The sequence below is a fragment of the Acanthopagrus latus genome, chromosome 11, assembly GCF_904848185.1.
Source record: "Acanthopagrus latus isolate v.2019 chromosome 11, fAcaLat1.1, whole genome shotgun sequence".
Lineage (NCBI taxonomy): Eukaryota > Metazoa > Chordata > Actinopteri > Spariformes > Sparidae > Acanthopagrus > Acanthopagrus latus.
The window spans coordinates 14,085,686-14,100,559 of record NC_051049.1 but is presented as its reverse complement, the minus strand read 5'-3'; the positions used below and the strand labels follow the sequence as shown (position 1 = coordinate 14,100,559).

Here is a 14,874-nt window from a genome sequence, read left to right as displayed (position 1 = left end):
TTAAAAAGTATTAACCCATGTTGTTTAAGCAGAGGGAAATTAGGGGAGTCAAACTGAGTGAAAATATGTATAAATGTAATATTATATTTATGGTTATGTTTATGTATATTAACTTCCTTCTAAGATCAAAAGATCAAAAGTTCCATTTACCTTTACTTTCGTATACTGTATAATTTCTGGCCCCTTGGGACATCACTCTTTTTAAAATCTGGGCATTCGATTGAATAATGAATTGAATTAACCTGCTTTACACTAATGTAGATTTGAGAAATGTAGAATATCTGCCAACATCTGCATATTTTGGTTTGACATCCAGAGCTACAATAATCAATTTGAAAGAAATTCCACAAAGATTGAATAATTTATTCAAAATCACAACCTGAAATTAAATCTGTAAGTGTGTCCTATACATGGCATGACTTGCATTTGTATCTGTGTCATTTTTTAAGTGCACTCCATTTCTGTTGTCAAAGGAGAAGTTATTAAAAATAAGATTTGTGGTAGCATGATGACAAGGCAAAAAAAAAATGTATTTAAAGAAGCAGCAGCACAATAAAGACACTGCAGGTGTCCTTCCTTCGTGAGAAGACCTTGCTTCTTACCACCACATTATCTCCGACCACATCATCGCATCATATCTGATCATTTCAATACTAATTTGACTGTGTACCCTTCCAAGCTCATGTTTCCTTTCTCTCTTTTTTGTCTTTTCATCTCTTGTTCTCGGTCACTCTCACACAGCTGTTTGATGAGAAGATCAAGGACTGCAAAGAGGATGAATCACGCAGAGTGAGTACCAGCAGTGCCGTTCTGTCCTTGTGTGTCAGCTCTCTGGTCGGCTGTTCTCGCTGTCATTAGAGGCCTGGCTAACAGCAGGGGTAGCAGGCTGACACACAGCGCTCGGGAATGAAAAATGATAGCTGTCTGTGTGGTGCAGGCGTTTGATAGCTGTCAATGATCATTTTGAAATTGTCAGAGTATTTTTAAAGGTGGTTCAATTGGACTGTACAACCTGTTTCTTAGCATTTGTATTGAGAAAGTAAATGAAGAATTTGTCTTTTATGTTTGAAAAGCTAACAAAACAGTTATCATAGTACATATCAAAGGTGCACAATGTAGTTTTGGAGAAGCAATTTTGAAGAGAGATTTTTACATTTTTCTTGGGTGAATAAACAAACTATTTTTATAGGACAACACAATTTCATACAGTGTCACTTTGTTTACTGTCTAAGTAACCACCTTTTGGGCTTCAAACTGTCTCCTGGGGATTTTATTCCCCTGTTAGGACTGCTTATATATTCAGTCATGGAAGAAATTCATATTTCTGCGTTTGATTTTTATTTTGTTAATATTGAAAATCTTTCTGAGTTTGAATCTGCCAGCCATATGCATCACACCAAAACTGTCCTCAGCTGACTGACTGGCCAGATTTCAGATCAGTGACTGTGCAGACCTCATGGCCACAACAAATGATTCAGTGAATAAATTGCTTTGTATGCAACGTTTTGCCACATGGTGAAAAAACACCCATCGTAATTACCCAGATCACAAAAATGTATGTCTTCAGGTGATTTGTTTTGTCCATTCAGCTGTTTAAAACTCACTAGCGCAGTTAGCTCTTTGGCACATTGAGCGTTTTGTGGGTAGCTAGCTGATGAACAACAGGCCGTGCTTTTATTCTACTGAAGTAAAGATGTGTACTCAAGGGACTATTGTCAGAAACCATACACAATTAATAAAGATAATAAAGTATTCAGTTACCTACACAATTGCATTAGTTTTTTCTCGTTTTGTTAAGACCATTCAGTAAACACATGCGCATTTTGTCTTGTTATGTAAGATTGTAATTCTAGGTATATCATGTTATTGTTTGGGGAAGCAGTTCAGTTTCAGTGTGTCACTGTAGTTTACCAGCAGCTGTTTGATTCACTTCCTCCGTGGGAATAATGCTGGCTGTTGGTCACTGACTTCACCAGAATAAGAATTAATCTTGTAGATTCCTGCAGTAAGTTGGAAACCATTGCATTGATGTTCTCGACCAGTTGCACAGCTCTTCTGCTTTCGACGTCTGTATTTGTTCCTTGTTTTTAAATGCTCTTCAATCTAACTGCCTGTTTTTATTTTCCTTATTACAGAAAGTTGAAAATTTGAAAGAGACTACTTGTGTAAGTAACACCTTCACACATTTTCCCTCCTGTCTTTGGTTTTCAAGTCACCTCTGAGTTGCTAAATTCCTTTCCTGTCTTCTTCTTACAGAGCATGGTAGAGTCCATCAAGCACTGTATTGTACTGCTGCAAATCGCCAAGGTAAATTCAATATCAGCACAGTTTGGCTCCTATCTCTGTAGTTTGCTCTGCCACTTCACCATAATCATTGTTCTCGTGGGACCACATCACTGAGTGTGTGCACTGTGTCACCGGCTGTGTGTCTCTGGGGTAGTTCCCTGCTTACAGTTGCTATCTGGGTCGGTGGTTGATGAGGGTGTAGCCCAGTAGTCGTTTCATCACATGTTCCATTCAGCCCTTTTGAAAAGGAAATGAAGCAATCATTTCTGCTTCATATGGTCTTTAGGTGACTGTTGTAGCTTTTAAAACTCTTTTAAAAAAAAAAAGATTTTCTGCTATCTTATTTATGAATTAAGTAATCATGGAGATTGTTTCACCAAATGCGTAATCCTGGCATTAACCGATACTAAAATAGATCTGTGTTTTACCATGTGATGAAAGGATTACTACATGTGGCAAGTTGGTGAATTTTCAGCTCCATGTGATGAGAGGGATGGATCTCATTGCTGTCTACGCCGCAGTTGCTCAGGATGCTTTATGAAATGACTCTTCCTACACTAAGTAGTCTAACATTGTCTTCTCAAAATTTTAAGGACCAAAGTAACGAACAGCAACACGCAAACGGACTTATAGTAAGTTTGACATTCTCCGTCCATGACAGAAAATTGAAATCAAACAAACTGCTAACTTTCTCCTCTTGCTTATTTTACTCTCCACTGTAGAAAATCAGATAAATCAGATCTTTGTAGTGCATGCCGTGTAATTTGGAGATAAGCTCTTTCTGAAGCTCCTTCCCTCATTTCTGCCACCACTTTCCTGTTAGAGTTAAACATTTCCTGATTTCATCGTAGATTTGAATTCCTTCAGCAGTGGTTGGGAACTATTCTTTTCTACATCATGATACAAAATGTGTATGTGTGTGCAAAGTTTTAACATAGTAAATGCATATTTTTGCTGGATATGTATGTGTGTTTGCATGCCTGTATATGAGAGTATTGCACTTCCCTTCACTCATCAATTAGTCAACTAATTCACCGTTGATTTATGTGTACACACTGCCTGCTTATTGAACCATCGAGCACTAAAGCCATCCACACGGCACTTTTGCTGGCTCTGCAGGTGTCCTGTCTTCATGTCAAGGGTCTTGCCAGCCGTTTTTACTTGCTTGATCTACAAATCACATGTACTTTAAATCACTGATTGTTATTTTCCAAAGAACTGACTATCAGTTCTTAAATTGATTTTTTATACTACAGGGATCCATTGGTTTAGATCCCTTTTGAGAATGTGTCGAATCTTAATAAGAAGAACAAATTTATTTTGAATAGCGCTTTTTGTGATACTCAAAGACGTTTTACAGGAATGATAAAAACAACACACTAAAAACAAACAAAACAAAAAAAAACAGACAGACATAAGTTAGGCATAAAAAAGCAGTTTTAAAAAGGTGAGTGTTTTGAAGGTTGTGAGGTCCGTACAGTCTCTGATGTGTTTGGGTAAAAGTGAGGCTTCCATTTGAATGGGTTACATATTGCGATATAGATTTTCCATAAGTAGATTTTTATCTAGAGGGAGGGAGGTGGAAAACGAATGTCCCAGAGATGTGAGGACTGAAGGGCAAATGAAAAGTGTACTTAGAGCTTTGACCACCCTACTCTGACCAAAATCCAGTAAGTACCTTGCAGGTGAAAAATCCATCTGAAAACCTCCAGTGTGCTTCGGGAAAATGTGGGTCATGTAATATGAACAGTTTGTAGGTAATGGACTAACGCATTAAAACAAATTTTTAAAAAAAACCTCCAGTGCAGTCTGCGAATCAAGAATCCCACAGGGGCCGTACAGCTCCTAGGCCGGCATTTACTCTTACAGCTGACTTAATCTCACAGTCATTAAGTACAGTATTACGTAGTATAAATAGCACAGCATAAGCTCTGTCTACACATTTATCAGTGCACATTTTACATGCCTTGTGCTAAAGATATCTCATTTCGAGCTGTAAGAGGTCTAAATGTCATGTTGCATGTGTGTCTATAATGTGGAGCAAATGATAAATGCGCCACAGAGCTAAGAAGAAATTAAAACAAACACAGGCAGCATGTTTGATTGACCTTGCCAAGCACACTGACTGCACCGATGGGGGAATTGCCATAAAGTGTAGGAATCGCCTTCAGCCTGTTCAGTGTTTATCTGTCAAAATAGTGATTGGTTTAGGCTTCCTCTGCTGCATTAAAAGAAATATATTGATCATGACACGGCGTTTACACCCATTTTTATCTGCAACTGTCTTCCCTTCATCTGCTTCTGCTTTCGCTTCCGCTTGCAGGGTCCCACCATGACAGACCAATATATCTGTCTATAATTAGTAGCCCTCGCCTTACTTTCATGGAGGCACGTGGACAGGGCGAGAATGGGGCAGAGGAGAGCTAGAAAGGAAGTAATGAAGGAAAGAAACTTGAGGAAAGTGTGAGCAGGAGGACAAATGAAGTTGAAACGTCACAGCAAGCTTCTCTGCATGATATTTTCTACCTCTGCTCATAACTTTCATTTTGTTGGCACATCTCTCAACACAAAACAGACAGAAAAAATAAGATCGGAGGGTATTATTCCAATCTGAAAAGGAATGTTTCAGCCATAACGTTACTTAACAGCTCATCTTCCTCTAATCATTATGTGTTGCATCCTGGGATTGTGCTGGCATGTTGTTAACTTTCTGGTATTCTTGTCTAGCTACTGTATTTTCCCCTTAACAGCCTTTAGTCGGGGTCATGCTCTGACTCACTGTGCCTGTACATTTCGATCTCAAATGACTCCATCAGAACTTGCTGAGAAAAACCCTGTAAAAAATCATCTGGACTGCCGGTCAAGTTTGAGTAATAGGATATTACACATCACATTGACTAGATCTAATTTCAGAGCCACCAAGAGCCCTGAGGGGAAGTTGCTGGGGAATAAAGGGTCGATACGGTTTTGTTTTAGCTCGCGTTGTTGGCGGTGTTCCTGTCAGCCGGGTCATCGGGTGCCAGTGACCCCATTAGGCTGTACCAACAGGCTGATTTCTATGTGCATGCACACTCGTGCGTGTTTATGCCTGTATTCAAATCATGGACATGTGATGTTGATTGAGGTGGCACCGGTGAGGGCAGGCTGCAGCAAAGAACGTCCCTGCAGGTTTTCACCATAGGGAAATAACAAGCCAGGGAGTCAAAACATGTTACAGATTTAGTCTGCTGCCCTGTGGAGTTAATTAACTCCTTTTTAGACAGGGTTAAAAAGGCACTGTTAGTTATTGCTGCTGGTGTTTGGGTTTTCAAGCCTTGCCATTGGTTGATCAAAATAATGAAACCTACACTCTTTCCAGGAAATGAAGTAAAAGGAAATTGATCTTCCCAGGCTGGATGGTGCATATTTTATTTCAGTGTATACTATGAAAAGGTTCTATACACAGGCTGTGATTGGTGCCCAGTCTAGGACGAGAGGTTACATTGACATCTGTGTTTCAAGTCAGCACATTTGGTTATAGATTTTATTTGATTTCACCATTTTTTTTCTTGCTTTCCAAGACATAACTGGGTATAGGAAAAATAACACAACTCGACACTAAAATAGGCTCTTTGATATTTTCCAAAATGACTATAGACAGTTTACAGTCCAAAACTGGGGCTAAATTCTTCTTTGGTCTGTTAAACAGCATCATAGATTAGTAAGCAGGCAGTGGCGTGGGTGTGCTATTGTTGGAGCAAGTGTCCATTAGTTTTCGTTGTTGATGGCAATGTTGTTTTTGTTTGTTTGCTCCAGAGCACCATCAACCCAGTGGATGGGATCTACCAGCCCCCTCTGGCTACCCCTGTAGACAACACCACGATGCCAACACAGACCACACTACCCACAGGTTCTTGTCACATCCTCACTGTTTCTTAGACACAGTCAAGCTGGTGTCTCACAGAGGGTGGCAGCAGCTCCCCCTGTTGTTCACACTGCTGTCATCTCCTTCAGCGGATGGATCTGCTCTGTGCCGCACAGTTAATTCTGTCTCCAGTGTTTGCTGACAAAAGCTTTTTGTTTTCTAATTTTTGACAAATTTAACAAGAGTTCATGTTCTCCCTCAGTAACATTTGAGGTGTAATGTTTCACTGTGGTATTGAGCACAATGGGATGAAACCTGAAGCAAGTTCTACTATGACAATATTGATGTCAATCAGGGTCTGATATATGAACATAGTGTTTTATTCTATGTTTGAAGGAAAGTGATGCAAGTCAGCTTCCTGACTGGTCTGTAATACACAGCAGGCTTCAGTGGTATTAGATCTGTTATGCTATTACAAATATTAATGGGACTACATTTCATTTTTCAGACTTAATTCAGTTTGAAAATGTATATATTAATGATGTTCTCTGTTGAAGCAGATCCCTCCAGCCCTCCCTCAGTGGAATAGTAATTGACTAAATTTAATCGCATGACTAAGATTTGACCAAAGAAAAAACATCAAAGTCAGTTTTTCTCAGCTGACTATGACTCGACTGTTTAAAAAGGCTGCTGAAATGAGCCATGCAAAGTAGGCCGTTCTCATTTCGCTTTGTTAATAGACTGTGTAATCCGCCTCACAGCTGAAGTCTCTGTAGCATCTTAGATCTTTTTTTCTGTGAGACGCTGTTTTTAATGCAATATGGTTTCGTTTTGATGCTTCAGTGCTAATTCATATACTTTCTCTTTTCCCCTAAAGACGCTTCTCAGGTGTGTAAATCAGACCAACGACCCTCCACGTTACCCGTTGGTCCCGTCGTCACAGTGATGGGCAGTCTGCAGACCCCAACTCCCAACAGCACAGGTGAACATTCACTTCACTCCTGCAGCCAGTGATCAGCTTTGATTACACACCCACAAATTACATACTAGGAACATTACATAGATATGATTTTATTTTGTCTTGACTTTTTGTACATTTTTGACAGTTTGCCGACTTCTATTACAGGTTGCATAATGCCTGTTGGAGCCTTTTAATTTATAATCAACATGAGGCTAATGTAATAAGAAAACATAGCAAAATCAATAATGATATTAATTATTACTGTTGTTTTTCCAACCTGGAGTGCCTTGTCCATGAACGTAAAGTGCAAAAGCAAAGGAAAGCAGAGGTGCATGCCTGTTTGTCTTCTGTGCTGAGGCAGCAGTATTAAAATGCTGCGCTATGCATTAAGAAGGAAAGCTGCAAGCTCCAGAGTATTGTCAATACGCTCTGCGGAGGAAGCCATCACTATGTTAAAGACAGCTTAATGTTACTTTACACAACCTGCTGGGCCAGGCTCAGAAATGAGTGCTCCAGCTGAACAACATCATGTAGATTTGACTGTGAAGTGTATCCTGTGTGAATAAAAAAGTGTCAGAAATTAGATCCATAAAATGAAAAGAAAAACACAAGGGGGCACTGACATGACACACAATGTTTGATTAATATATTTTTTTTCCTCTGTCAGGGAGTGGCCCCTCAGGCCCCAGCAGCGGCGTCGCCTCCCCAGCTCACATCCCCATCCCCTCGCACTCTGTGCCAGACTTCTCCTATTCCTCCAGCGAGGATGAGTTCTACGACGCTGATGAGTTTTACCAGAGCAGCACTTCCCCCAAACACTGCATAGAGTGAGTATAGTATCACCCAGCCTCGCTGCAGCCGACACTGCATACAGAGAAGCTACAGCTTCACAGCTTGAAAGTAACACTGTAATTGTAGCGTTTGCCAGGACAGGTGGGAAAATGCTGCTTAGAGGGAATAAAGTCGGAGAAGTTCGTTACAGAATTGCCTGCGAAATCCTACTCATTCTTTATCTCTTCATCTCTCCTGCTTCCTGCCTCCTTTCCACTCACTCTGTCTCCTCCTCTTGCCCTCAGTCCCTCAGGGCCTCCAGCTGCCTCGTCCCTTACTAATGAAGGAACGGCTATGAAACGACCAGACACCACAGAGTCCCTCAACTCATCCATGTCCAACGGCACCACAGATGCAGGTAAACTAGAACAGCACATGCAAACATATTATAACTACCTCCTGCTGTTTTTGTGCTTTATTAAACTCTACGCTGGTGCTCCTCTTGCTGAAATTGAAGGTCACAGTTAAGATTTGGCTTCGTCTAGGGCTGCAAGTTACAACTATTTTCATTTTTGGTGTATTCTTCTATTATTTTCTTTATCAATCGATAGTTGTTTGTCCAGTAGAATGTCAGAAAATGGTGAGAACTGATGACATCCTCAATTGCCTTGTTTTGTCTACAACACAAAGATTTTCAGTTAACTGTCACAGAGGAGTAAAGGCACCGGAAAATATTCATATTTAAGAATCTGGAATCAGAGTATTTTTACTTTTTTCTGATTCTATCAATTCAACAAAGTCTTGTTCTAGTTTCGTTAGATGGTAAAAGATGTTTAATCATGAAGTGGCAGGCAAGTCAGTAATTTTTCAACCATGCAAGACTTGTCCTCTGCTGTTGTCTTCAGATCCGTTTGACAGCCACGATGACCGTGATGATGACCCCGAGGGCGAGTCTGTGGAGGAGCACAAGAGCGTCATCATGCACCTTCTCTCTCAAGTTCGTTTGGGCATGGACCTCACAAAGGTAAAGACTCCCTCCATACTGGACTTCATTCTCTCGTATTTCTGTCTAAATTCCCCTCACTCCTTAATCTTTTTACTCACTGTAATGTTGTCCGCGCATGCTGTTTTCTTTTGAACAGCCCACGCAGCTCCAGTTTTACAGTTTTTCTCCGTCATTGTATTTCACAGGTGGTCCTGCCTACCTTCATCTTAGAAAGGAGATCTTTGTTAGAAATGTACGCGGACTTCTTTGCACATCCAGACCTGTTTGTAAGGTAATGCTCCTCTCTCATTGGTGCAAGCAACTACGTCACACAGATATTTAAATACATCCAAAAGTCAGAACACATAAGTTTAACTCGGTCATGTGACTTCCACCAGTATCGCTGAGCAGCCGGAGCCCCGGGAGCGCATGGTGAATGTGGTAAAGTGGTACCTGTCAGCTTTCCATGCAGGGAGGAAAGGTTCAGTGGCCAAGAAACCTTACAACCCCATCCTGGGAGAAGTCTTCTACTGCCACTGGGATCTGCCTTGTGAAACAGAAGAGCCTCCCCCGCACACGGTGAGACCACATGCCTCTGCAACTGTTACTGTTTCCTCACCACTTATTATTATGTAATTAAGCTTCTGTGGATGGAATAGAACCAGCTATGGCAGAGCATCTTATTTTCTTTCACCTCACATTAATTTTACACATAAAACAAGTTGTAAACATGCCCACTAAATGGAATCAAACTGCTAAATTTTAAATGTTATCAAGATAAGTAGTATGCATCATCATGTATGTATGTTGTCCCCTGGCATTTTCACTTGTCTTATGTTGGTCCCTTACTCTGGAGTTTAGCAATAGTAAGCATTAAATATCATGGTCAAAACATACAATCAAAGTTTTTAAGAGCAGCTGGTAAAATAAACAAAGTGATAGTATCCATCAGTTACTGTGGGGATGTAAAGAATTCTGTAAACTTTATTTTTTGCTGTTGCTTTTACAGTAACAATTTAAAGGTGATGATGAAAGCTTTGATATAATGTTGTTGGCCTGTTAAGCCCATTGAGACAATTTATGTGACATTTAGTTATTCAAATACATTTGACTGGAATTGCTACTACAGTTGTTTTTACAAACAAGCACTAAATTGAAAAACTTTGTATTGCCTTTCATGTACATTTCTGTTTTGCGTTAACACACACCACAACACAAAATAGCTTTAATGTTCTAGAATCATCAACACTCAACACTCAATCATCAAAATGTAGTAGTCTTTCATGTGTGACTGTGTATAAAATGGAGAAGCTCCAACACCCGTTTGTTCTAACCGCCCTCATCTCCTCAACCCTCCAGGAGACGGTATCAGACGGCCCAGTTCCCTGGTCCTCAGCCAACAGTGTGCGTTTTGTGGCAGAGCAGGTCTCTCACCACCCACCCAGTGAGTGTTGAACTTTCTTCTTTTGATTGATTACAGAGCACTGTTACCAACTTTTGACATGTGGGGTCGAAACACTGATTGCTTTCGGAAAGTAACCATCAGTTGCTCAGATCATGTGTCCTTATAAAGCCAAATACAAGCTGTTGATTGCATGTTGAGGATTATTTGACTGATTTTCACAACTGTATCTTGTTTGCCGCTTTCTATCAACTCTCCATTGTTCCCTCTCTTCTTTCTTTAGTTTCTGCATTCTACGCAGAGTGTTTAAGTAAGAAAATCCAGTTCAACGCTCATATCTGGACTAAGTCCAAGTTCTTAGGCATGTCCATTGGTGTCCACAATATTGGCCAAGGTACTCAGATCACTGCTTCATACACTCCCAAATCAGAATTTTTACACATTGTGCAGTCACAACTTCAAGTTGATGTTATAATTTTTTGCTCGTCTGGTTTCAGGTTGTGTGTCGTGTTTGGAGCACGATGAACATTACATCCTCACCTTCCCCAACGGATATGGCAGGTGTGTGTGTGTGTTTTTAGAGTATTCATTTGTGTGATCCTGCCATTACTGAATTATCATCAATGTGACATGCTGACCCTGAGTCCGTCTGTCCAGGTCGATTCTGACTGTGCCGTGGGTGGAGCTGGGCGGGGAGTGCAACATCTCCTGCTCCAAGTCGGGCTACAGCGCTAACATTGTGTTCCACACCAAACCCTTCTACGGAGGGAAAAAGCACAGGATCACAGCCGAGATTTTGTAAGAGAAAAACATCTGCACAGTACATTTTAATCACAGTTTAACAACAGATTTTTTTTTTTTTTTAATGAAATATCTAACGACTCTCTTCTTTTTCTCTTTCAGTCCACCTAATGACAAGAAGTCTTTCTGCTCCATTGAAGGAGAGTGGAACGGAGTGATGTATGCCAAGTGGGCAACTGGAGTGAGTCTTTTCTTAAATAATATTAGATGTTATTTATTAAAAAATATATAATTAAATGATAATTCCCTAAGACAAATAAGCAGCAATTTATAAGTTGAACCACAACAAAACGTATGCATTGGAGAACAATGACAAAGGAGAGCGATTTGAAACAATGGAATACACTCATGCGTGAATTAATGTGTTCTGTGTGTTTTTCCAGGAGAACACAGTGTTCATTGACACTAAGCGGTTGGGCATCATTAAGAAGAAAGTAAGAAAGCTGGAAGACCAGCTGGACTATGAGTCCCGGAGGTGAGAAATTAGACTGACCTCTACGCCGTCCTTCTACGTGCTTCCTTGGGACATTACCTAAGAAACAAACTCATTTGTCTTTGGATATTTAATCCTCACCCCTTCAATTCTCCAGATTGTGGAGAGACGTGACGTTGAACCTGAAGCTGAAAGACATCGATTCAGCAACAGAAGCCAAACACCGGCTGGAGGAGAAACAGAGGGCCGAAGCCAGGGAGAGGAAGGAGAACGAGCAGCAGTGGGAGACCAGGGTGAGTCTGTCAGCCCATATTCTTAATCTGAACACTATGTGATAATAGATTACATACAAAGCAATATATATTCAGGTCTTGTAATGTAAGAATCTAAATGCAACAGTCTGGGGTTGTATGAGCAAAAGCAAATGAAGTTTTAATTATCTGCAAGCTCTAATAAAGTCTTCTCAGATACTTGAGTGTGATAATCACTCACTTTTTTGTTTGTGTGTTTCTGCAGCTATTCCACGAGGACGGGGAGTGCTGGGTCTACGACGAGCCTCTATTAAAGAGATTAGCCTCTCAGAGGCACTGAGAAGACTGCGTGCACTCTGATACACACACACATATGCATAAATAAATGCACACACAACAGAGTCTTCATAAGAACTCTTTTGCAAAACCACTTCTTTTCCAGGCCTTGGAATGACTGATGATTGAATATGTACACAGCTTTGCATTTGACTGTAAAATAACAATATGGAAGTTAATGAAATCGAATGGAAAAGCAAGATGTAACATGAAAATTAGTAAAGGTCCTCTCCCTGTTTGGGCAATCTCACTTCCACGTCCACTGACACCCGCCAACATGAGACTCGGCAGCGCAGAGTGGAGACGGGGAGGGTTCGACGTCCTCCAACTCTGTCCGTCTGCTTCACGACCACACCCTACATCAGCTCCACAGGACGAGCCAGAGCAGTTTCCCTACACTAATGGTTTTTTGGAGGAGGAGGGCGAGGGATGTGTGGTTGATGGTGTTCAAATCGGATAAATCTTAACAAATAAAAACGGCGCTCTACATCTCAGGGAATCTGGTGACTGAGGAAAGAAAGCTGCTGCCCCCTCTACGAGTCTTGACAGCCTTATAATAGTGGAATGGACGAATCTTAAAGGGCCAGGGGAGAAATTCTCCACTTGCCTGCAACCAGTTGTAACTGTTGTTTATATATAGATATACATATGATGGATATATAAATATATATTCTTTTTTTATTTTCAATGCTCTTTTTGTTTATTTTCCTTTCCTGCAATAGTGTAAAAAATATTTGAGGATATGAACTTGATGGCTTTACATCTTTAGGAATCATTCCATTTTCCCTTTTGATGTTTTGTTTCCCATTTCAAGTTGACTTTGCCACCTATTTGGGTCCTTCACACTGTTCTGTGTCTCAAGTGTTATCCAGAAGAAAAGCCCTGCATAAGCCATAGCATCTAAACACTGATTTGATAGATTTGTGAAATATATGCAATGTAGAGATCATTGACATTACCTGTCAAAGGACAATTTTTGGTGTCCATTATGCCAAAAAGGTTTAGATAAAAGGCTTAAGGGACTTTGATCTGGGCAGAGAACAAACGACCCTCTGAAGAGGTTTCCATGTTACCTGAAGGCATTTATGAACAAATGATTGTTTACATATTTTTGTCTTTCTGAATCGCTGGTCCGCGATGAGGACCGAAGCCTCCCCTTTTTGTTCTGCACAATACCTTTGCTTTCCAAACCCATAGATGACAAGAGTGGCTCGCCTTCATGGTTCACTCTTGTGCTGTCAGCGGGAGAGGAAAGTGAAACCTGTGTTCCACTGGTTCAGTTTTATTGTAAAATTAATTTTGTTTTTTTGTCCAATGTTTTTCAAGATAACAACCACATAGAGGGCAATATTTATCCTACTGTACACCTCTGCTTTTTTTTTTTTTTTTTTGATCATCAATCATCATTCTTATTTACAGCTATAGGTTGGATCTCAATGCAATGATATTTGGATGAAATGTAGAAATAAACAATTTTCACCCGAAAATGCCCAAGAATATCCCTCAATCTGGGTCCCTTGTTATCTTTGTGTTTGACATTGAAGATATGATTATCATCTATTCTAGATATTTGGACTGAATGACAAGTAAACTGGTTTGATTTTAAATGATTATTCAATGAATGTGGTGAAGAGAAACATATAAGTGGTGCTGTATGCATATCAAGTGAAACACCTGGTAAAGATCTCAATGCCTGTAGTTGCAGATGTTAAGTTTGATCCTTCTCTAAAGCCTCCATAACAAAAAAGGCCTTTAGGAACAAGCCAAATAAAAATCAGATTTAAAGCTAAATTTGAAGCTGTTAGACTGTTTTTTTTCTCCTCCATGTCTTTGTAAATTGAATCGAGGCCTTGCCATACATATCAGTATCACTCAGTATTGCCTGATAGAGAGCAATCAAAATGTATTTTTTATTTCATTTGGATCATAACCGTTGATTGTATCAGATTTTCCTGTTTATCAATGCATAATATTAAATCTCCATGAGTTTATTCCTGCGAGATATTGTCATGGTTATTTAAGTTGAGCATGGGTGATATTAGGCCCATATTGCCCATATGTATATTTACCAGGCTTCCTTCAATTTCATTGGCAACAGCTCACAGAACAAAACTACATGACAGCTTTATTTAGAATTTTTTTGAAAAGGGCTCAAGTTTTCTGTGTCGATTAGTTACACTAACTTTGCTTTTGTAGACGGGCAGCAAGTAAACAATTGAAACTCAAAGGATGACTCCTGCAATTTCACTCATTAAAGTGTGTTTACAGGTGTTGGGGAGTACTACCTCATCCAGGTTACGTACTTTTGTTATGAAGGAACGAACATAAGTGTGAGTTGTCTGAATATTTCTCACTTGTTCGGGGCTGGAGCGCTGAAATTAAAGTACTCAATCGGCCATAGCTTACTCTAGTGACTCGCCAAAATCTGAAAACACACTTTAATGTGTAAAATTGGTGTGTTTTACCCTTTAGATAATTGCCACCTTACTTGACATTTTGCATTAATTGCCCTAAAATAACCAACTGATCACAGTTAACAAACAAGGGACTGTGGGTGCCCTGGAAAGTTGTCCCTTTTCAACCCATCTGGAAATGCAGCCTGTGTGAATAAGCATCATGCATAAATAGCATATATGTAATCTGTGCTTATAAGGATAATTTGTCCTGAGAAAATATGAAATGCAACAACATTAGATTCAATGAATAAAATGTAGGTATCACAGACAGGAATTGTGATTTTTATAGATTGTCCCCCCATAGATAAAGTTTTTATTTTGTACTTTAATTTAAGTTTGATTTATTAT

General features: G+C 39.9%; 1 protein-coding gene across 9 annotated transcripts in view; it reads left to right on the top strand.

The window, feature by feature from the left end:
* Positions 1 to 13,861, top strand: part of osbpl9 (oxysterol binding protein-like 9) — a 31,624-nt gene extending 17,763 nt beyond the window's left edge. For 8 of the 9 annotated variants that reach the window (XM_037114401.1, XM_037114404.1, XM_037114406.1 and 5 more), the window contains 19 exons: positions 742 to 789; positions 2,136 to 2,165; positions 2,257 to 2,307; positions 2,880 to 2,918; positions 6,082 to 6,175; positions 7,008 to 7,112; positions 7,759 to 7,918; positions 8,168 to 8,280; positions 8,768 to 8,886; positions 9,054 to 9,139; positions 9,246 to 9,426; positions 10,207 to 10,291; positions 10,533 to 10,643; positions 10,747 to 10,810; positions 10,907 to 11,047; positions 11,153 to 11,231; positions 11,434 to 11,525; positions 11,641 to 11,776; positions 12,000 to 13,861. In XM_037114401.1, the coding sequence (XP_036970296.1) occupies positions 742 to 789; positions 2,136 to 2,165; positions 2,257 to 2,307; positions 2,880 to 2,918; positions 6,082 to 6,175; positions 7,008 to 7,112; positions 7,759 to 7,918; positions 8,168 to 8,280; positions 8,768 to 8,886; positions 9,054 to 9,139; positions 9,246 to 9,426; positions 10,207 to 10,291; positions 10,533 to 10,643; positions 10,747 to 10,810; positions 10,907 to 11,047; positions 11,153 to 11,231; positions 11,434 to 11,525; positions 11,641 to 11,776; positions 12,000 to 12,074 (1,809 nt within the window). In that variant the 3' untranslated portion in view covers positions 12,075 to 13,861. The remainder of the gene's footprint in view (positions 1 to 741; positions 790 to 2,135; positions 2,166 to 2,256; positions 2,308 to 2,879; positions 2,919 to 6,081; positions 6,176 to 7,007; positions 7,113 to 7,758; positions 7,919 to 8,167; positions 8,281 to 8,767; positions 8,887 to 9,053; positions 9,140 to 9,245; positions 9,427 to 10,206; positions 10,292 to 10,532; positions 10,644 to 10,746; positions 10,811 to 10,906; positions 11,048 to 11,152; positions 11,232 to 11,433; positions 11,526 to 11,640; positions 11,777 to 11,999) is intronic. The other variant, XM_037114402.1, reaches the window with a different exon arrangement.
* The last annotated feature ends 1,013 nt before the right edge of the window (positions 13,862 to 14,874 follow it).